At 28.0% G+C, this 23,518-nt stretch overlaps 1 protein-coding gene and 2 long non-coding RNA genes across 5 annotated transcripts in view; 2 read left to right on the top strand and 1 right to left on the bottom strand.

Annotated features, from left to right (window-relative positions):
- LOC107994162 (uncharacterized) overlaps positions 1-23,518 on the bottom strand; it is a 35,826-nt gene that overhangs the window by 7,243 nt on the left and 5,065 nt on the right. Inside the window, exons 1-2 of one of the 2 annotated variants that reach the window (XM_062076523.1) lie at positions 16,576-16,694; positions 7,922-9,922 (exon numbers count right to left, since the gene is read on the bottom strand). In XM_062076523.1, coding sequence (XP_061932507.1) covers positions 7,922-8,895 — 974 coding nt within the window. In that variant the 5' untranslated portion in view covers positions 8,896-9,922; positions 16,576-16,694. Of the gene's footprint in view, positions 1-7,921; positions 9,923-16,575; positions 16,695-23,518 lie in introns of those variants that run through there. The other variant, XM_017050938.3, reaches the window with a different exon arrangement.
- On the top strand, positions 7,063-7,634 carry LOC133666290 (uncharacterized). The gene is made up of 2 exons (XR_009830259.1): positions 7,063-7,339; positions 7,540-7,634. It is a non-coding gene; the product is annotated as an uncharacterized LOC133666290 (long non-coding RNA).
- Positions 12,437-20,284, top strand: LOC114577011 (uncharacterized). Of its 2 annotated transcripts, XR_009830256.1 has the most exons (5): positions 12,437-12,660; positions 13,229-14,781; positions 15,693-16,812; positions 17,966-18,072; positions 18,749-20,284. It is a non-coding gene; the product is annotated as an uncharacterized LOC114577011 (long non-coding RNA). The 2 variants fall into 2 exon arrangements; XR_003696692.2 differs by lacking the exon at positions 17,966-18,072.

Genomic DNA, 23,518 nt, shown 5'->3' with positions numbered 1-23,518 from the left:
TTATCACTTTAATAATTAAATTAATAAATTATGTGCAATTGCAATCAATAATATGTATATTTTAATGTATTAAAATTAATGGCTAGAAATTAATATAATGACAACACAAAGAGAGTCTTAACATATAAGACAATATGGTTTCATAAGTGACGAGTACTGGCGCACGCGCATTGTCTTTTGTTTTAGACATGCGCGAAAGCTTTATTTATATTCATTGCACGTGAAGTTTAAAGTAGGTTATGTTTACATTCGAAAAACTTTGAAAACAAAGATTTATAATTTCTCAATCATTATTTAAATAAATTTAACCGGAAATAATTACAACAATAATCTTGATATCCTTAAAAACAGAGCTTGAATAAGAGAAGCTCATTTTACTCGCGAGTTGCATCAGTTGGCTATACGACTTACCGGTGACTTTAGAGGATAATACGGCGAGAAGGTAAAGTCTCCATTCAACAAGATCTCGTTGATCTCGCCTAAGCAGGAAGAGTCTGTCGGTCCTTTGATTTCGTACGAGTCTCTCTATTCACGATCGTGCGGAACCGACTACAGGCGACGACACGGGTCCCCGACAAAACCGTCTGAGCCTATTCAACACGACGTCAAATAGTTTCACTCGAAGAGATGAATGAAGATAAGAATCGCCAGAGCGTCTTTGCTTCGGTAACAATAACATTTGGTAAATCTTTTTTTTTTTTTTCATTGAAAAAAGAGATTGTAAATCGCATAAGGAAATTATATAGGTAAATACTGTATAATATCTTCACTTACATAAAGATATCTCTCGAGAAGCTTTTATGATATTGATTAAAGAAATTAGTATATGTTTAATATAAACAAAAATATTATTTTTAATATTAAATTCAATCTGATATTTAATTTTGATTTATTTATAGTGACTTAATATGTTTCAAATCTCCAAATTATCACAAATCATTTTTGATAATCTGAACAAATTCGTAACTTAACCCTACATTTGAAAAGCTTATATATCCGGTCACAAGTCACGTATTTTGTGCATTTTCAATTTCCATATAAGAAGCATTCGATACGAATCATATCGATTTCAGAGAAAATCATTCGTTATATATATAAAAAAAAAATTAGTTTAAAAAAAAGTAATTTTGAATTTGCTACTTTATTTATATTATGCATATAAATTATATGCGAAACAGACTATCATAAGAAATTTATTCAGCCAATTATTTATCTAAATCTAGTTTAATTATTTATTCATTAGAATAGAGTTTATTTTTATTAAACCTGATAAATTATTTACTGAAACGTGTATAATATTTTTAATAAATTATTGCAAAATGATTAGAAACAAAATATTGGATTATTTTTTTATTTGACGGGGAAGTGAGGTTAGTTAACAACAAATAAAATAATTTTTGATCGATAAAATATTGCTTTCTAATTATAACTGTTTTCTATTTATCTATTACTCTTTTTTCTAAAGTGCTAGACAAATGATAATATATCATTTGACTATGGATCGATCAAAAACATCCCATTCTTCACACTTTGAATTGCAATAAGAAAAACAAAGTTGTCTGCATGTAGTAGAAACGTTTTTCTAAGCAATCGAGAATGCGCGAAAATAGCATTACGGATCGGCATTTCTACGGTATGAATTGTAAAACTGTTACGCGGATGATAGATTATGCACGTGAACCATACCAACCGTGAATGACGAATCATATACGCTTATATACATTCTTGATTCTTTCGAGATTCTCCTTAATAGTGATATGATCGTGTCATTAGAAGTCAATATTAAAGAAATTTAAAGAAACTTAACAAACATTAAAGAAATTTAAAAAATAATATCTATTTTATTAGAATATTATTCTAGTAATAAATTTATAAATAGCGGTTTTATCATTGTATCATGATACCGAACAAAGAAAACGCCAGCTGGTAATATCAAACAACCTTCGAAATTTTCTTCGTTTTTAAATGAGTCTGAACGAAGGAAAGAGAGAAGGTTTAATGATGCCGAAACTAAAAGGTGGCCATGGGTTGTTTGAAACGAACCACGACAACCGTTACGACCGAGTAGCACCTGTTCCTCTTCCTAGGTTACTGCAACTGAACCATTGTGCGCTTTTACGAGTGTTCCACGATCATTTCCTGACATTTGTTCCTTTTTTTACAGAACAATCAATTTAGTTGGTTAATTTTTCATTCTTAAAGATTGTACATTGTCAAATAGATTTTCATAGAAATACGAATTTTTATAAGATTATTTCATTGGCATAAAAAATATATACGCATATGTAAATACATATACACGTATATAGTATCATTGAAATCCTGATTGACTAATATAATGTTTAATGTGAAAGTTCTATATGAAGCGTATCCAAAAGATTACTATATGTTTTTGCTATAATATAGGATTCCACGCGAAATCTGATTAATAAAAATTAAACATATGTGATATGTATCTGACTGAGATGAAGAATTAAATTAGATTAAATTTTCGAAAATATTCTTGTTTATTACTTTAAAATTGTTATATGATTTGATAAATATGTGAAGAAATAAATTAAACATATAAACATAATTCAACATAATTTATGCATGAATAATTAACATAACAATAAAACATAAAAATAAATCTTAATTCATCCATTAGCATTTGTACTTATGAGTACTTCTGTCATATATTTATAGATACATTTTGCTTGAATAAATAAACCAGAATCATAGATTACATTATAAAATTTGATTTCACGATATTTTAATCCTCATGAAAGAAGTCTTTTATATTCAAGAGACGATTTATAACGCATCTATTTAAAAGTCTATTTCTCTTTGGTGTATTAAATTTTCGAGATATCAATCATGGTTACAAAATATATAGGCGTAGAAAAGACTAATAGCTTTAACACATCAATTTAAATATTATATATTTAAAGATCACTACGTTTATTAAAATATATATTTTTTTTTCACTTATTAAATTTTTTAATTAAGTTTATATGGAAAAGAAATTAAAATATTCATACATAAAATTATTCAAATAGAATAATATAAAATCTATTAAAAAAATAATATTTTTCTATCAAAAAAAAAAAAAAAAATTAACCATGCAAATTTTTTTAAATTTCTTCTCAATTTTGCTAATTTAACCTGAAAACATCAAAATTATCGATTGCTAATCAGAGTTTAATCGAAAAATAAATTACAAATATTTAGAGATACGTGAATTTCTCTTTCTCTTTTCTTGTTCGAATATTAAGGCGCAGTCATGGCCTGCCAAATTTATTCCCTTTCCCCAGTGCCCCGTGTCGGGGAAAAAAATTCCAGACGCCGGATTCGAAGGTGTGGAATGCCAACAGCCACGAAAGACTCTCCTATCTCTTTCTTAAGGAAAGACGAAGGGCCGCACGCGTATGCTTGGCCGCTCTGACGCACGAAGAACTGCCGTGAACAGAAACCAGACACGCCTGTAACATTAAACCCGGTCGTCGATGAAAAACGAACAAGACTTCCGCGACGGATGGGCTTTTTTAATGACAGATTCGAATCGTGGAGCTTCACGGATCATTCGAAGCTACGTTATGCCACCATCTTTTAAGTTAAGAACACATTATAGCCAGTTTCTCACAAATTAGCCGATTCGACCGCTAATTTTAACACATCATTTTAACATCCACTAATCTAACTATTCATTCAAAGGTATAAGTAACTTTAAAAATGAATATAGTAATTCGATATTAATTACAAATTAATTTTTTTATACTATAAACATAAATTTTTATTAAATTAATAATGAAAATTATATGAAAATAATAAAATAATAATGAAAATAATAATAATAATATATAAAATAATAAAAAAATAAGATGAAAACATTCATAATTTTAACGATTTTTAAATTTATAGATAATTATTAATTTGTTGTTTTGTTAATGTTATGTATGTTATTAATATATATATATATTATATATTTCGTTATTTCATTAATAATTATTTATAAGGATTTAATTTATTACAAAATAATTAAACAAAACAAACAATAACCTATATAATTCTGCTGTTTAATCTAATTTATCCTATATATATTTTTCCTCCAACTTAACCTCAACTTTTTTCAATCACTTTTCAATTGTGTACTTAAAATAACAATCAATTTTCGATTTCAAAACAATAATCCATTCAAACGATCTAGTATTAATAATTTTTGCGATAAGTTTGAATTACTGAAGACATTCAAACATAAAATCCTTAAGAAAAAAATATGCTTTTAATAAGAACACGCCATCTAATGTCGAAGAATAGATTTTATTCACAAAGCACCAGCTATTCTATTTAAAGTTATTTGAAAAATCTACTATACTACGTGTTCGGATTAGTAGCACTAAAGATCTCTTATCACTATTTAAGTAATGAGCTGGCACTTAACAGTGCCACTTGTCTTTCATTCTTCTTATATCTCTGTGATCGTCGTCATCGTCATCTTCCGTCGTATATTCTTAACTTTTTTTAGCCCTCTAGTCTCATTGTCAGAATTCATAGTGTGGTGTGAGACGAGTACTGAAGCTTCGAGTGACAATGAGCAAGCGAAGAGGAACGACCGTCTACTACTGGGAACCGCCATTAAAGCTCGTGCTTCTTTCGGAGCACGTCTGCTATCCCAGAGGGCTTCTTTTCCTCTACTAACAATGCCACTTCGCAGACTTCGCAGTTATCTTCAGTCGGACGATCTTTGGCTAGACGATGATATGTATAAAGAAACGCGATCCAAGAACCCTCTTGAATTTAGTCTTTCGTTGGCAGTTGACTTGATTTGATGAAACGAATCTTTGATACTTTAATTTAGAATAAAAACTTTTACTATATTATATTATATTTTTTTTTAAAACAAAATTTAAATTGGAATATTTTTAATAAATTTATAATTTGAATATTTTTATATAATAATTTATGAAAATATTAAAAGTTATTCATCAACGTTGAATTATCACTTCTAACTAAATATTTTTTAAATAGAAAGATATACATATATATACATTTCAAATTCATAGATTCAGCAAAATTTTAAATTGTTTTAAAACCTCTGAAACAAATCAAGAAAAACTATCAAAAAAAGCAAAAATAAAAAATAAAAGCAAAAGAAAAAAAATGTCGATACTACAATTTTAATTAGTTACTTCTCGAATAAACTATATTATATCAGTACAATAACATCGTAGACAATTGTAAATGATAGTCATGATCACAACTGTCGCTATAGAAATAACCGTGTCAGTAAATGATCGATAAGAGTTCAACCACATGAGTGTATCAATATAATAGACGTAACGTAATATTAGAATGTATGCGATCAATCATATATTCGATCAATTTTATGTCTATGCAACAATATGTAATGTAAATTTTATTATATTCGTCGAGTTATCAATATGGTTGTTGTTATGGTCATTTTATAGAACAACGAATTATAAAAACATTTTAAACGAATTTTTTCATTACTAAAATTTAAAAAATTATCTATATTATTACTATACATTCTTGATTAAACGTAAGATAATTTAATATTTTTAAATGATGTATCTTTTTCTTTAATTGCTACTTTCTCTTGATTTTCCACTAAAAATATATTAAATGATAGAATATACTCAACATTTTAAAAAATTATTCTTTTGAGATTTTTCTTTAAAGTTTATTAATAAATTCCCTAGATGAGCAATGAAAATGAACAAAATACCAAAAGCAATAACTATATTCGTTGATGCGAAAAAGAGGATAAAACAGAACAATTCATTACATTAACAATAACAAGAGAAACGAAAGAATATCATTACATTTCTGTTTAAATAATTGTTATGACTAAAATTGAAAACAAATCATAAAATGTTCAGTGATATTTTCAAGTTTTTTATAATTATTCTTGTTCTGCAAATGAGTTTATTTTAATTTTAATTCATTTCTCAATATTGAAAATTAAAATACATAATTTATATTTATAAAAAGAAAACGAATCCTAATTTTTAAAAATTTTATTTTACACTTTTCAATTTCTTCTCCATAAAAGTCACTGTCTTTCTTCCTATTCTTTGTCCTAACCTATAACGGACTATCTCATATGAGTGTACGTGAGAGACGGATAAAATTCGTCTTTTCTTGTACACTTAAAAACTTTATTACACGATAATGTTTGTAACAACTTAATCACGAAGCAACATTCATAAGAAACTTCAATACACCAATCACATAATGTTTTAAAAAACAAATATCTTTCCATTTGTTGAATGGCATATGATATTTTCCCGCGAATCAACTCGTCACATAATAAAGGATTGGCATTGAAGAAAAAAAAGATAAACGAGAAACAAAAAGAACGGAATTAAACAACCAGAGAAAACTCAAAATGGCATGTCCGGAGTCGAGAATAATCACAGTGATTTGGCCGATGATTTCGGTCAATCTACATAACTTAACGCGCCTTTCCATTCGCTGATAATTAGAGTCGGCAATGCTTGCTTTGTCTCAGTCGGCAACGAAAAAAACCGATCAACCACCGATAAGGAAACTTTCGAACAGATTGGATCTTATAGAAAAATATCGTCTTTAAAAACACTTTCAAGTTTTGTGACAGAAATGAACATATCTATATTCTCTTTGTAATTTTATCAATATATATTCAATCATTTTTTTTTTTTACAAATTTTTATGTATAAATTCATTAATAAAATTATTAATAATAAATTTTATTAATAATAAATTAAAAATTTAATTAATAATAAATTCATTAATAAAATTATTAAATGAATTATGCATGGAAAGATAAAAAAAAGGAATATGGAAAGAAATTAGAATTGTATATCAAGAGCTCAACAATTATATATCATACATAGTAACAAATACATTAATTAAAAATTCACACACAAAAAAAATAACGAATATAGCTACACATGGAACATAAAAAATAAACGAAAGTGTAATTTTCATTTTCAAAGTTCACATCACGAAATATACATTACATGTATGTATTGTAATATTGTGTTTAAATGCATGTTTCGTCGGTAAAAACACGCAGTCAGTTAATGTATACATGTCGGTTACAGGACGTGAATTTTTGCGTTTCATCTTCTAGGCCGCGTGAGAAGAAACAATCTCTGATATATCGCATCAGGATACGGGACACTGCGTTTTGTTCCAGACATATACAGATAGGCCACGCATGGACGAATGAGAACTTATAATCCGGTATATAAGGATAATCTTGATTGAAGATGTCGCTAGTAACGTGAGATTACAAAAATTAACTGTCGTTCAACCGCGAATCCTGCATATTTTTTTCTTGGACTACTGGAAAAATGTACGATTCTTTTTAATGATTAAAGTCTTTTTATTGAAGTTTATAAAGAGTAATGTGTGGAAGAATGATTTTTTATTTTAATTTAATCTATATTATTTTATTTCTCATACTATTTGTTAGCTTATTTCATAAATTAAATTATTTTCATTTTATAATTTGAATCTATTCAATGATTTAACACTTTTCTTATTTAATTACAGTGATTGAACAATGTACGTCAATAACACAACAATTACATTACGAAGTCCTTTGAATAAAGGTTGATGACACGACATATTAAATCAATATGTTTACTAAATATTTTCAATGTTTTTTCAACCATTTTAATTATAATATTATTCTGTTAAAAATATATATAAATATTAATCTTGGAATTATGAATGTATACGATAAATGAACATGATAGAAAATTATTATTAAACTTGATTAGAAATAATCAGCAACAAAATGGCATTAGTGAAAATGATAGACCAAATTATTATTATCATTAAATTAAACTTGACCAGAAATAATTGGCGACGGAATGACATTTAGAGTCGATGTTAATGTTAATGCAAAAGAATAAGTAAAAATATTACTTACCAGTGTCCTTGATACGAAGTCTTGACAAGCTTCACTGTGAAGAGGAACTGTATAGCGCAAACGAGGAGACAACAAAGATTCAAGGAGAGGGCGAGGGCGCACAGCGCCAATGTCACCTCGTACACAATCGTATACTCCTCCGGGCTGATCAGGCTACTCGGCGTCACCGTTAACGGTGAAATCTTCAGCAAGAAGATTAACGAGAGTAATGCCAATAATAACGACACCAGACACAACAAGCCTAAACTGGTCAACGTCTCTTTCGCTCCGGTCTCGTGGTCTTTGTGATTCCTCGATAGGGACGAGGACCAGGAAGCGTTCAACGGGAACGCCGTAGAACCAGCACCGGTCAACTGGCCGCCGACAGTCGTACCTTGGAGAACAGGTGCAGGTGAAGGTGTCGTCTGACTGGGTAACCTGGACAGTCTTGAAATATCGAAGCCTCCATTCGCTTTGGGTCTGCTATCTTGATGCAACGGCACCTGGGATACTATTGTATGTCCCAAAGTCGACACGTTGTTGTTGTTATTATTATTGTTATTGTTATTATTGTTGTTGTTGTTGTTTCCACCACCGACAGGACTAACACTATTCACCGAATGCTTCGACGTGGACAACGTAGACAAGTTAAGGGCATGGGAATGATTTAATCGTTGGGACAGATTGTTCACGCTCAATTGGGAATGATTCAGAGGATGTCTGTGAGTGGACGATGGCGTCGTGGCAGCTTGATGCACATTGCCTCTCTGATGGACTACAGAGTCGTAAACGTCGACTCCCCGTCCTTGGCTTCCTGTTCCACGAACGTTGCTGCTTTGGTTGTAATGAAGGTGTTGCTGCTGATCCTGTTGGTGACTGGAATGATGGTGATGATGGTGGCCGCCGTGCAACGAGCCCGAGCTCGCTTGATAATCATTGTGCTGGTGCCTGGAGCCCGCTGACGACGGTTGCCCCGTCAGGATGTGTTTCAGCATTACTCGATGCTGGATTGTCAGAAGGAAGGTTGCTCCTCTACATGGCACCACGCGGGATTCGTTTCATGTGACGTTTTAGATATTGGAAATTTCTTTTTTATATAAAATTTTTTAAAAAATTCTTTTTTTTTTCTTTTTTTTTTTTTCTTCTAATTAGTTATCGTCAGATGTTGAATTTCTGTGCGATTTTTCCTTGTTCTTTTCTTTTACGAATTTTTCAACACATGAATAGGTTCCTGGACTTAGGGAGTTGCTACACACCAGCTCCACCATGGCGACGGCATTCAATAAGCAGTCTACATTTCTAGCTATCTTTCAGCTCATGCTTCAGAATAGTTTAGGTGAATTACTTTGTAATGAAGCATGAGAACAGGGACCGTCCGCTTTAAAGGCATGATTATCCTATCTTTTATTTAAAGAATACGTTATTTTACTCGAGTTTACTCTTAATAAATTGTAAATAAAAAAATTATTGTACTTAGATAAATACTTGGTCCCACTTTATTTTCGTTCTTTGATTACGTTTTATTAATTAAGTATTGAATTATATATTCGTACATAAATACTTTTTCTATCCATTTCTAACTATCTCGTTAATAACTTTATCATTTCAGCTTCTATCTACAACTCGTAAAAACTCGGAAATTAAACGCTTCTCCACAAGGGAGATGAGAGCAGTATTATCAATAATATTTCTTTTCCTGGCTGATTCGTTTCCTCTTTTTCAAATGATCGATGGGTTGTTTCTTATTATATTATCTTGCTTTTAAATGAAATCTTGAATTTTAACAATCGGTTTTTTAAACGGTTTTTCAAAGTCGAAATTTTTAATGTTCGATCTTCTGCCTCACGTCGTTAAGAAGGAGGAACGAGAGCACAGGAAACATAGTCGGCGTGAGCATGATTAGATCCGGTCCGCCCGATGACCTTGCTAGTGAGAATAGCGGTTCGTTAAGGTGGTTGCAGCCTTGGTCTGCTTCTATGTCCAGAGAACTCGTTAGCCGGCATGGCTTCCGAGATGCTCCTCCTGAAACAGATTGAAAGAAAATAATTAATCGATTATACGTATATTAGAATCATAAAAAGTAAATAGATAATATTAAAGCAAGAAATATATAATAAGAATAATAATTATTTGAATCCTTTCAGTTGTTTGGAGATTTGATTTTTGTTTGGAGGATAAAAAATTCATAATTTAATTTTATTAAACAAAAATAAAATTTTCAATGTACACGATCAAATATTTTTATATTGCAAAAAGAAACAAGTGACTGAAAATTCCCATCATTTCGTTGTCCTATGTACATATAATATTTTAGATAGACGCCTTTTATTAATTTCGATCACTGTCCTAATTGCTTGAATACACAAAAATCACATTTTCAACTAACCAAAAACTCTTTCCCACGCTTTGAGCTTAACCGAGTTTGAGTATTTATTTAAATGATTACGCAATGTAAAGCGTTCCAATGTTACAAGCCTATTTAAGATGTTTAAATTAAACAGTACATATTACTTATTATATTAGAAGTTAAAAAATAGAATGATAGGGTGTAGAAAGACATTTTTATAAAATTGTTATATTTTATAAAATTTTATTATTAAATCAATAAAATAAAAACAAATAAAAAAAATTCATAAATACACCATTGTTTATGCTAAATAAATATATAGATAGAAAAAATATATTTCGGATTTGAATAAGAAAAATATATATATATATATATATGTATAACGGAGATATACATAAATTCTTTCAAATCGAATAATTTCCTTGTTTTTGAAACATTTCTGTATTCCTAATCTAAATAACGTTTTAAAATCTTTCATTTTTATATAGAATAATTATTAGTTAAACCGAAACGTTATTAGATCATAATCTACGTGCCATGTACAAAGTACAAAAGTCAAATAAATAAGCGAATCGTTACGATAAAATTCGCTCGAATACAAAAGTCTTCTACGATCTACTTCTTTAAGTAGTAAGACGGTATATTTTCCAGTCGTTAATTCCCTAATAATAGGATTTAAAGAGCACAGATACAAAACTGTAATTTTGCATTATTAAATTAGGATTCGTTACAAAATTGTAACAAATTAGTATTTTACATCAACGGTTCGATAAACATTGAATTTGTTTCTTATACACACACACGGATCATTTTTATTTTAATTATTAAATTTATGAATAATTATCGAAATATTTTAAATAAATAAAATAAAAATTTTAAACAACAAAAAAAAAGGAAGTTAGATTTTCAACACTTTATTCCTATTATCTTTCCTATTCTAAAATTTTCTACATTGGCCAATACTTAAAATTACATCTCCTGTTGTATCGACCTTCTTTAAAGTTTCCCGCGGCAAGTTGAACACGCATCGAGTATCTTCTCTCTTTTTTTTTATCCCCACTCCCTTTCTCTTTCTGACGGTAGAGAGAACGAGAATGCGCAAAACGCGCGGATCACGCAAACGCTTCACGATCTACGAAACATCGCGTGAAATCACAGGTCCAATCTCTGTGTGCGTAGCACGCTATAGGGATAACGATTAAATCGACAGGATATACTTTATTGGCTATTCCGTTATTACAGGCCTATTATCTGTGAAGAAATAATCATTAAGGATCGATGTATACAATGCAACTATGAACTGTCGAAAACGCTTCTGTATTGCATTCACAATCTAATCTAAGATTTAAAATTTAGTATAAATAGTATAATTTCATCTAACATTCCTACTAATCAAATTTTTTCTTTACATCCATTAAATTTTGTACTTTTAAAATTTGATTATTGATGAAAAAAAAAAGTTAAACTTTCCACGATCTTTCTTTCTCTGTTGTCAAATTATTTATTCTTCGATTTTCGAGTTACAAGTTTCAATTATTCTATTCTAAGCAATCCATTCAAAAGGATTATATACAAGGGTTAGAAATAGTTTCTCAAGTAGTAGTTCTTTCCAATACCGTTACATCCGGTTGAAGACTCGCAACGCTCGAGTTAAGACGCGTCTCGGTCGGAAGATCGAAGTTATTTTCTATGATCGATCAATGGAAACATTGCACGCGAAAATACGCGAATCTCGATAAAATATTAATGTCCTCCGAAACCACATCGCGTAATATAATAATGTAACGAGTCAACTTAGTTATTATAAATCATCGATAGATTCAACTCTGAAATAAAAGGAAAAATTTATCAATGGAATTATGAATCACAATTCATTATTTTCATCTTTCATTCATCATTTCATGGAAAACTTTTTTATTACTGTACTCATAAACATTTGGAAATTCAATAAAAAAATTTTTATATAATACAAATATCCTTATATATGCAAATATAAATACAAATCTTATTTATTATTCTTATATTTGTCTTGTTTTACAATAAAAAGAAAATATATACTTAAATGCACTATTATATTATATTTTTTACCACATTCGATTTTATTACGATTTCATTTCATTAAAATATAATTATCTAGAAAGATATAGTTATATTTTTTGTTGAAGTTTTTTCCAGACAGATATTCCTATAATATTTAATATTTATTTATTATTTTTGTATTTGTCTTGTTTTACAATAAAAAAAATATATTTAAATAGATTATTTAAATTATTTTTTTATCATATTCAATTTCATTAGAATTAAAATATAACTATCTATTTAAGAAAGATATAGTTATATTTTTTAGTGAAATTTTTTCCGATTAGATAAAAATTTTTCTAGAATACTTAGATATATTTACAACTAATAACAGGTAAGCGATAAAAGTTAATGATATAACATTTATGCTCGAATAAAAACGATAAAAATCGATAAAGGTGTAAAAGAAATGGCGTATTCTAATTGCCGGATATCGTTATCATTATTAGGTAGATAAGGATGGTATAGGTTAGTTGAGAACTGCCATTCGTGATTATTCTCCATTTACATTCTAAGATCGCAACTTTGATAGTTAATGTTTCTTTTCTATTAATTTTTTTGAATATAATGACAATCAAAAAAATAAAAAAATATTTGCGATCAAACGAAAATGAAAATTGATAAATATTTTATTGAAATTAGAATTTAGTCACTCGATCAACTTATATTACTTTACGTTACTTATATTACTATTTCACACAAAAGTTATAATAGAAATCAATTTCTCATCTTCTCTATATCTATTTTTATTTAAATTTTCCATATTAGCTCATTACACGGCATATATTATTTTAAGCGTCCTTTGCCATTGGAATTCTACCGCGATTTTGAATTTTGACTATGTAACTTGATTCGATCCCGTGAATCCTCTCACCATCACTCCCTTCTTCCCTACGTTTCAGATCATGTGGCACAATCTTGAACCGCAGGAACAAGCAGAACAGGGTAGGGCACGAGGAGAGGATTTACCGAGAGAAAGAGAGAGAGAGAGAAAAGAAAGGAGGAAGAGAGAAAGAGAAAGAGAGAGAGAGAGAGAGAAATAGAGTAGAGACCGTTGTCAATAGCCATACTTGACTCATAGAAACGGGTTCCGCTCGCATTCCGTGTGTCCAGCCCTCCGTTGGTCACACTGACTTCGTTCAACCTTAGAACATTTTCTTTTTCTTTTATAGGGATTTCTGTAAATGTAGTATACGTGTGCACATGCGCTACCGCGACAAAGATCACACGATTCTACACATTTATTTAATAATGGAGAAGAAATATAATATCTGCATAGTATGTGTACTTTATAAAACAGAGAAACATATTACAATGCGAATTTACAATAAAATTTTACATTAATGGAATCGATTTCAAATAATTTTTAAAAAAACTGTAATTTTGATTTGATGTTATATTTTAATAATTATTTTTGTTGTTTCTTTTTTAATTTTATCAATTTTTATATATAATTGAAATAAAACAATTTGAAAAACTCAAAACAAAAGATTCCAAAATTTTAAAAGATAAAAAAATTTTAAAAGTTATTAGATAACAATATTCGAATTTTAATTTTAATAACCAGACTATGTCGATCCAGGAAGAGAGCGAATCAGATGAACGCCCATTGTTGATCATTTGCCAAATTCAGCTATAACATAGCGAAAAAGGAAACTTGTTTCTTAAAAACTTTTGTGTGATCATCCCAATAAATTTTGATCAAAATATGGGCATATAGAAGAAACAAAAAAATTCGTAAATTCAAAAAGAAACGACAATTCCCGTACAATTTACTGATCGACTTTCAATAGTTCAACCTCTCGCGTATTCAGACCGGCTTCTCTTTAACTAACAGCAATATATGTTAAATCGATGTATAAAGTGAGAGGTTTCGTAAGAGAATCGACGTGTCCTCCACCAGAATAATGAAGAGAGTAGCCGACCAACGTATCCAGCCATGAAACGAATCGGTAGAAGATGAAGATTGGAGATTACATTCTTTCGATTTACTTCTCGAAACGGTACAGGCCATGAATATATGTATATATACATGTGTATTTTATATATATATATTACGTATATAACGAGGTAAACGATTGCGCGCGCCACGTTTGCAGAGAATTAGATAGGTTGGCAGAATCTGGAATTCTAAGCGCGTGCACATAACCTATATTTTTCCTAATTCATATGATATTACATCTGTGATTGTGTTATTTTTACACTTGAATGAAGATCTTGAATGGGAATGTTATTGTGGTTTTGATTTTAATTATATGCTAATTCAAAGACTTCAACAGATTACATGAAATCATACAAAATTTGAAATCGTTAATATTGATGTGTGTACATGAAAGATCGATCGTTTAATACATTGAAGATTTATTGAAAACTAAAATTACTGTATTTCATGAATCAATCACAGAATAACGAGAAACAATGTGTCATTGTTATTTCTGTCGTTTGGCATTTTAAGGTAAAAATTAACTTGGCTCTTGTTTGTGATTGATGCACGTGCAAGTAATTTTGAAATATACCGGTGAAACTTGACACGCGTCATTCTTTGATAGTAACAGTTATATGTGCATATGTTCGTGTAACTGTTCTTCAATTACGGAAAGTGGAAACTTTAAAGTTTCCTTAAGATCTTCACTTAATAAGCAATTAACAATAATAAGAAAAATAACAAATCTATACAAAAGTACTAAAATTAAAAAATCATAAAATACAAAAATCATTTCGTATACATCTGAGGATTTTATTAATTCAAAATAATTGAATTTTGTTTATTTTATTAATAAATTTATATCGAATTTAAAATATTAATAATAATATAATATGATAAAAAATAATATATATATATAAAGATATTTATAGAAATGTCTTAAGATCGAAGAATAAAATGTATAAGAATAATCATTCGTAAGTTAGCATACGCATTCAAGAACGTTTACTCCCACACAAATAGTTGCCAACACATTTAAAGTCGTCATTCAATCACTTTGATTTACGTGCATACTGAAATTTTCATCTTTTATTCATTACTTTCCGGTTATTGTTTGAAAACAAATACGTATATGAATTGATGAGAAGAAGTTGTATAATTTTACCAAGCGAAAGTTAAATTTCCATCTGTAATTAACTTTCTTATTTTTTAATAGCAAGTAAGAAAATAAATAGATTTCAATGAATACAAACTTCTTCATTTGAATCTGGTTATCTTATGGTCAATTGTTACACAAATTGTCAATTTGCGATCATTAAACGACGATGATATAACACTTTCTATATTTTTTTCTATTTATTTTTATAATCTTTTTTAATCATTATTTCCCTGTTCCCACATAATTCTATAATGATAATTTTTTTCTTTATACTTTCTACTAGAGAAGAATTTAAGCTCGATGAAGAATTCGTCGGAAAACAATGGCGGCGGCATTCAAGCCACATGTGTTCAGACCACGTGATTTACACCGGTCTCCGGGCCACGCATCCACCGGCTGGAATTAAATTACTTTCTACGGGGCGTTCGCCTTTCATGAAATCGACGCGATCCCTTAACAGCGGCAAACTTATTATCAACGATACACACCGGACGTCCGTTTCATTAAACCGTGCCTAAGAACTTGACGTGGGTAAAACGCGGGCTTATTTCAGATCGTCTGGGCAATAATTAAGCATAATTAATGTCTCGAGTAATTGGACAGGGAGATGCTGACCAAAGCAGGTTCCCAAAATTAGGATAAAAGGTCTCCATCTGGTTTGAAATGAGGAAATGTTCTTCTTTGAGAATTTTGCAAAATTAATCGGTTGGTTAGTTGAGCGTGATAATATTGAAGAAACGATGTGAACACAGTTACGAAATATGGAAGTTTTTAATCTTTTTTTCTTTTTTTATATATATATATAATTATGATTACGATTACGAATTTTTGCCTAGAAAATGAATTTTTATACAAAAAGAAATATAAATTGAAACAATAAATTAAAAGAGGAATGAAATTTTTAATGAAAAATTTCATTTTTAAATTGGAATATTATTAATAATTTCAACAATAAAAATATATATGACTTAAATGATTTAAATTAATTTTAATCAATGATTTACTTCAAATCATAATATATATGATATATAATCTCTCATATATCGCTCTATTCAAACAAAAATATATACTAAGTCATAAAAATAACAATGTAAATAAAAAAATTATAACAAAGATGAAGTTAAAGCAATTCTGTTTTCTATGTACATAATATTATATATACTCACTTTACACTACTTATCACTATTCTTTTAATAACACTAATATAATTAAATTGTTTTGAACAACTTGTCTATCGATAACTACTATCATGAAATGTAGATGGAAATATAAAAAAAGATGAAGAGAAACCATGAAAAGTGAATGCATTGAAAACCACAATGCAAAGCAGTAAATTTGTTAAATTGGATAAAACTAGCTCGTATAGGACTTCACCCGTCATCAAAGAAACCTCGCATGTTACGGTAAGCTTACTAATAATTTTAGCTGTGTGTATATCTAGAAAAGCTACTCTCGAGTAATTCGAGCCGTCTTTTTTTTTGTCGATTTCTTTATCGTTTCACTAGTCACAGAAACTTGTTTTTTATACTTGTCATTGTGGAACAATTGTAATTTTAACAAAAACGTCTAAAAAATTTATTTTAAATACTATATTATTACAAATTTATTTATTACTTTAATATTTATTTAATATTTATTTAATATTTATAATTTTAATATTATTTTATATTTTTTATTTTTAATAATACATATTTTATATATATATATATATATATATAGTAATTTAAAAAGAAAATTTAAAAATGATTGTTTGCAAATAGCATATAAAAATTAATTAGATTATAATAAAGATGAATAATGCTTTAAATTGCATTTGCAATAAATTGCAAGTAGTAAATTATATTTTTTTTATGTTTATTTAAAACATATACAAATACTTCGAGATAGATATATTTTTTAAAGAAATGAATTATATAATATTTCTTTTATCATAAAAAAATTTTATTTCTACTTATGAGTTAAAGCTGATAAATAATCAGAAAATACGCGTGTTCATGTGATATAGTGTTTATCGTGGAATTTTTTTATTAAAATTGTTTTTCTTAATTTAAACAAATTTAGAGCTATTGCTCTAAATTATAATCTCTTATCTCTGATTTTGAAATAAAAATTAGCAGAACTCGAAACTTTTAATCTATTTTTTTTTATATTTATAAAATGTAAAATAAAATCTATATAATTAAAAGTAAAAATATAAAAAATAAAAAAAGAATAATTAAAAATAAATATTTTTATTCATTTGCATAGAATATAAAAATTCCTATTCATTTCTTATATAACTTTTAAAAAAAAATAAAGCTTTAACTTAATTTAAATAATAAATAAAATCATTTTTTCAAAAGACAAGTATTTAAAATATTGTAAGTAGATCCGTAGTAAATGAAAAACAATTTTATTTCTGTACAGAAGCACGCGGTTTAGTAGAATTAGTCATTACGAAACAACTCGATAATGAAATTTCTTTTTTGAATATCTCAAATAGCTTATACTGTTGCAATCATTTCGTCTGAAGGAAATACACGTTTCAAAAGCAATAATGACATGTTTCGTTTCAAGGTCGCGACGACTCTATGGCATCCCGGAGTGCCGAGAAGTGAAAAAATCTCCGCAACGCAGGAAATTTACACTTTGAAACCTGAGATTCGATCCGTGCGCTCGACTCTGTAATATAATGCACTAATTAACTTTTCAATTTCCGCGTCGTTTTATTTCATAATATTTTCTTTTTACAATTTTATACTTCTCTTTCGATTTGATTGAAGATTCTATTATTTTTTACAAAAACAAAATTATTAAAAAATAAAATACATACATAATTATGTTCATGCTATATATTAATAAAATTTCATTACATATATTATCATCGTGATTCACAAATCACCATGAAAAAGAAAGCTAAATCATACGATGTCATTATTAACGAATTAAACATACATACATTCAATTGATGTATTCAAAAAATATAATTAAATATTATATGAAGATCAATTAATGTTATTCAGTAATATATTTATTTATTATATATTATGCCAATAAACACAAACATCTTATTGTTGTTCCTCGTATTATTTTTCTGTCGTTACGTATGCAACGTAATATATAATATAATTTATTTCAGATTTAATAATGATAACATAATATAATAATTTATAATTTATTCAAGATGTTTATCTATTTTAAAAAAAAAGTGCTTATAACAGATTATGTTAGAAGTTTTCCACATTACATACTTTATTTCGTGAATATTTTAAAATCAAATAGAATGTATATATATTTGTATAAATTTTTTGTAACGTTATAATTGATGTTTAATTATTTTTCTTTGTTTTTGTTTTTTAGTTGACCAATTCACATTGGCGTAATCTTTCTAATCTACAATTTTAATTTTGATTTGGAAAGGAGAAAATAGATTCAAAAAACACGGAAAGTTTGATACCAAGTGACTTTGCAACCTTGTAACCTATAACGTGGAGATCACTAAACATTGAAAAAGAGAGCCCTCTTGTGTTAACCATTACAACTAATCGTAGGCCTTCCTTGATTCTTTCTATTTTACGCAATGTTACTGTTCTACTCATAAGGTATTCTGCACAACCAAGTATTCACGGAACGAGGAAAAACGCGTTTTCCCTGAGCAGCCAGCTGGCTTTCATTTGCCTGTAACGGGAAGTGAACGACGTAATAGGAACTGGAGGAATCCAGCAACGATGAACTGCAAGGTCAATGATTTTCCGAGCAGACCGATGAACTTGCCTTGCACATAAGTACATACGTGCACTACAGAAGGTACCAATACTGGGAGAGCAAATGAGAAAGAAAGAGATAGAGAACGAGAGGAGGCAAGGTCGTTGCCTAGATAACAGTTGCAAGGTACAGTTGACTTCAATACCTGGAACTAAGCAACCAGATATAATGAAAAAGGGAAAGAAAAAATTGTTTGTCGTATTATCATTAATTATGGTGTAAATTATTATTTATCGGTTAACTAGTTTTAAAAATAATGCTCTTTCTTTTGTAGAATAGGTTATGAATTAATTGGAATTGATTAGTTTAAAGGAAATCTCAATTGGACGAAGGAAATTTTTTCAAGATTATGATAATTTATCCATTGTTTTACATCATTACACCATTGTATATTATATGAAATTATGTGAACAAATCACCATTGTTGATATTAACATTCCTTAGATTAGTGAAATTTGTTTTATATTTATAATTATTTATTCGAGACAATGCACATATATATATATATATATATACACACAAAACATAATACAAAATATGCTAGAGTATATATTCGACAAATATGAATAAAAAAAAACAACTTTTATTAGAGATTCATTTATTATATGATTATGGGATAAATAATCTTGAAAACAAGTATAATATGTATAAACATAAGCAAAAACGGGAGAACGTGAGAAGAATTACATTGTTAAAATGATATTGTTATGTGAAATTCAATAGAAAAATATGCTCAAAAATGATTTCGATGCATTTTACCGCTGTAAGAACCAACAGGTAACAACGATATTTTTTCATCTTTTATTTTTTCATTCTATCACCTTCTATTGCATTTATTGTTTTATTATTTTTTTCTTGTATTTATTATTTTATCTGTATATAAATGTAATTTTACAATTATACATTACTGAATAATCTTGTGACTATTCTGTTTGTTATAATAATATATTACTATCAAAAATATATAAATATATAAAAAATATAGATAATACATAAAAGAGCTAAGTCATTGAATATTTTATTTAATAATGATTAAGATGCTTTTAATATTGTTGATTTTATTTGGAAACATATTAAATTTAAGACAAAGAAGAATAATAGAGATGATTAAAACTATAAAAATTTTTCAAATTATTTGTTATAATTTATTATTTATACAATTTAGTAATATTGATTTAATTTTTGATTGATGTTAAATGTATGATATTGTCAATAATTATTATTATTATTATTAGTAGTAATAATAATAATAGTAATATGAATTGGTATTGATTACAATCGATTCAGATATATAATTTAAGTTTCGAATCAATATTAACTCATATGATCTTCTTAAACAGACAAATATCCAAGTTCTAATTATATCTGCCATATTTAAATTATTAATGATTATTAAGTAAAAAGATCATTGATAATAGTTGTTAAATATAATAAGTTATTATCACATTGTTTATGAAATGAATTTAAATGATATGAGAGATATCATTATATTAATGATGTATTGAATAAAATTAAAAAAAAGAAATGAAACAATTTTAATCAATCAATGTGAAACTTAAATAGAGAAAGAACAAACGAAAAGGAAGCGAGTCATCAGCATGATATCTCGACTTATTTTCTTTAGTCCATTCTACACGCGGTCAGGAAGGACGAACAGGACAACAAGTGATGTAAAAGAGATGTAACTACAGGGCGCCTCTTCTTCCTTCTTTTTCCTCCTTCTCTCCAGCCCTGTTGCGGCGTCTTCATCCCCCTCCACTTTCCTGCCCCTCTATCGCCATAACACTCAACCCAATGTTTCTTTCTTCAACTTTCTACTTGAACAGATCTCGCTTTCTTTCTGTTTCACATTGGTCAATTCGAAGGAAGCATCCAGCAGCATTTCTGGCCTGGTTGAATTTAACGTGGCAGGTGCCTGCTGAATGGACACTGGATCTTGCTTCTCTTCGTTTCTTCTAATTCTTCACTGTCTCTTTCTCTATGCTTTCTTATATCTTCTTCTATATTAACGCTTCTCTATCTCAGTATCAACATTCTTCAACAATGTATTCCAACAAATTCATTATATTTTATAGTAATAGATCAAAAAATTAAAATCATTTCTAATGATGATTTTCTTTTAATCCATTGTATTCCACATAAAATAAATAACGCAACATAAATTTCATTAGCTATTTATATTGTTGATAAAAATATGTACATATAAATGCTTAAATATATTTGTACATTTTGAATTATATTCGTTATGAATGCTATATATATTTATTTATTTCACAGAACCAATTAAAAAATATACAACGATTATTGTATATTATTTTGATTATTAATTGGAAGACTATTTGATTTCAAATAATTCCATGATAATAATATTTTGATATTTATAAATTAATTTTTATTCCAAACACATTTAATCGTACACTATAGAAAAGCAATTTAATATTTTATTTTCGAGTGATTAACTTGATTACTTATTAATACTTATAAAAAAATCATTTTATACTCAAACAAAATATAAAAATTTAATTTTTGCAAATTATCTTTGAGTCCAAATCAATCTTAAAGACATTCAAAAAATTAAGAATAGCAAGACGATCAGTGAAGCTGGTAAACATGTCGCACTGCCCGGTTTCGCAAGCGGTTGTTCGAAAAAGGCAAGAACTGTCCGGCAGTGTACTCCTGATCATTTACAGAGAGCGTCATTCTCGTTGACGAGCCTTCGCGTTACTTCTTTTTCTACCGCGGCGGCCTTCCATATCCTGGCGTCCCATCGAGAAGTCAATGCGCGCACGAACGCGCTAAGCAAAAAGGCCGCCTGCGCATGCCAACGAATTTGATGTACTACAATCTTTTGTTCATTGACTTCTAATGTCTTAAAATGCGAATAAAGAGATAAGAACATACGAAATGGTCTTTAATCAAATTTTTATTACTATATGATCAAGAAATTAACTTTTCAAAAATATTTTTATTCAAAATTATAATTTTCTTATAACATCCTTAAAAAGTAGCATACTCAAATAATATAGTTTGATAATGTTATATTATTTCATTATTCAATCTATAACATATACAAGAATATTGTATTATAAGTAGATTTTTAAATATATTTTTTTGTAATTATAATTAAATAATGATAAATAAAAATAATCTTTTTTACATTATCTATACAATTATAAACGTTGACAACCGATTCATTAAATATATATATATATATATATATATATATATATATATATATAAGTTAATTCACTAGAAAAGGTAGACATATGAGACAAATCGTAGCTAATGCAATGTTCAAGCTATATATATATAAAGGCGTAATAAAAGGAATGGCGGGAAAAAGGAAAATTACAAAATTGCCATAGAGCGACCGCACAAGTCGACAATGAGGCAAATATCACGATGATCTGTAACCTGACGTTTTACTGGCATTTGTGCTTCTTAATGCGATCATTTTTCATTCTGCTTCTATCTTTCTTATACTCATTCTTTTGTTTCCTTGCTTTGTCCTTGTTTCTTCTGCTTCTTGTACTACATTTAGTATATTTGAAATCATATATCAGGCATAAAATAATCTTGATTATGCGAATAAAATGATATGATAAAAACAATAATCATAAGTACTAAATCATATTTTAAAAAAAAGGACAAAATTAATTAATAGATTACAATATCGTATTAATTCATCAATCAAGTTATATTATTAAACATGATTAGAAGTCAAGATGATTGTTTAAACTAAGTCTCAATTCTTCCACTTTTCGAGTTCGATGTTTTATTAAAAATAAGAATGAGTGTATACTACTATCGAAATCATTATATTAATTTACAATACATTAATTATTATATATTTGGAATATTAACGAATATGTTGGAATACAATAATATTAACAAATATTACATAACAAACATTAATAAATATTAATAATCACTATTTAATTACAAATTATAAAATAAAAATTAATAATTTACTTGAAAACTTTTTAATTTAATTATTACTTAACGTTTGTTTTTTTCGATGATTAATTATAAAATATTATAATTCGCGCCATCTATATGTGCAGATACGAATTGCTTGGTCAGAATTAAACTTAAATCTTTCAATGTTAAATCGATCATTTTTTGATTCCATATATATATTTTAGCATTTTGTAAAATTGAAAAATGTTTTTTATATGTTTCATATACAATTCATATAAAAATAGAGATGATTCAATTTATCATTTTTTAAATTTCGTTATTCTTTAAATCATCAAATCTTAAAATTAGCAATTTAGATTTTTACAAAAACTGTTTTCACAAAAAAATTTTTAACTCCACAATTATTAAAAGTACAATTGAACTTTTTTCTTTCGTTTTATCTAT

Source organism: Apis cerana, linkage group LG6 (assembly GCF_029169275.1).
Source record: "Apis cerana isolate GH-2021 linkage group LG6, AcerK_1.0, whole genome shotgun sequence".
Classification (NCBI taxonomy): Eukaryota; Metazoa; Arthropoda; class Insecta; order Hymenoptera; family Apidae; genus Apis; species Apis cerana.
Note: the sequence above shows the minus strand (reverse complement) of the source record. Positions and strands in the feature narration are given on the sequence as shown.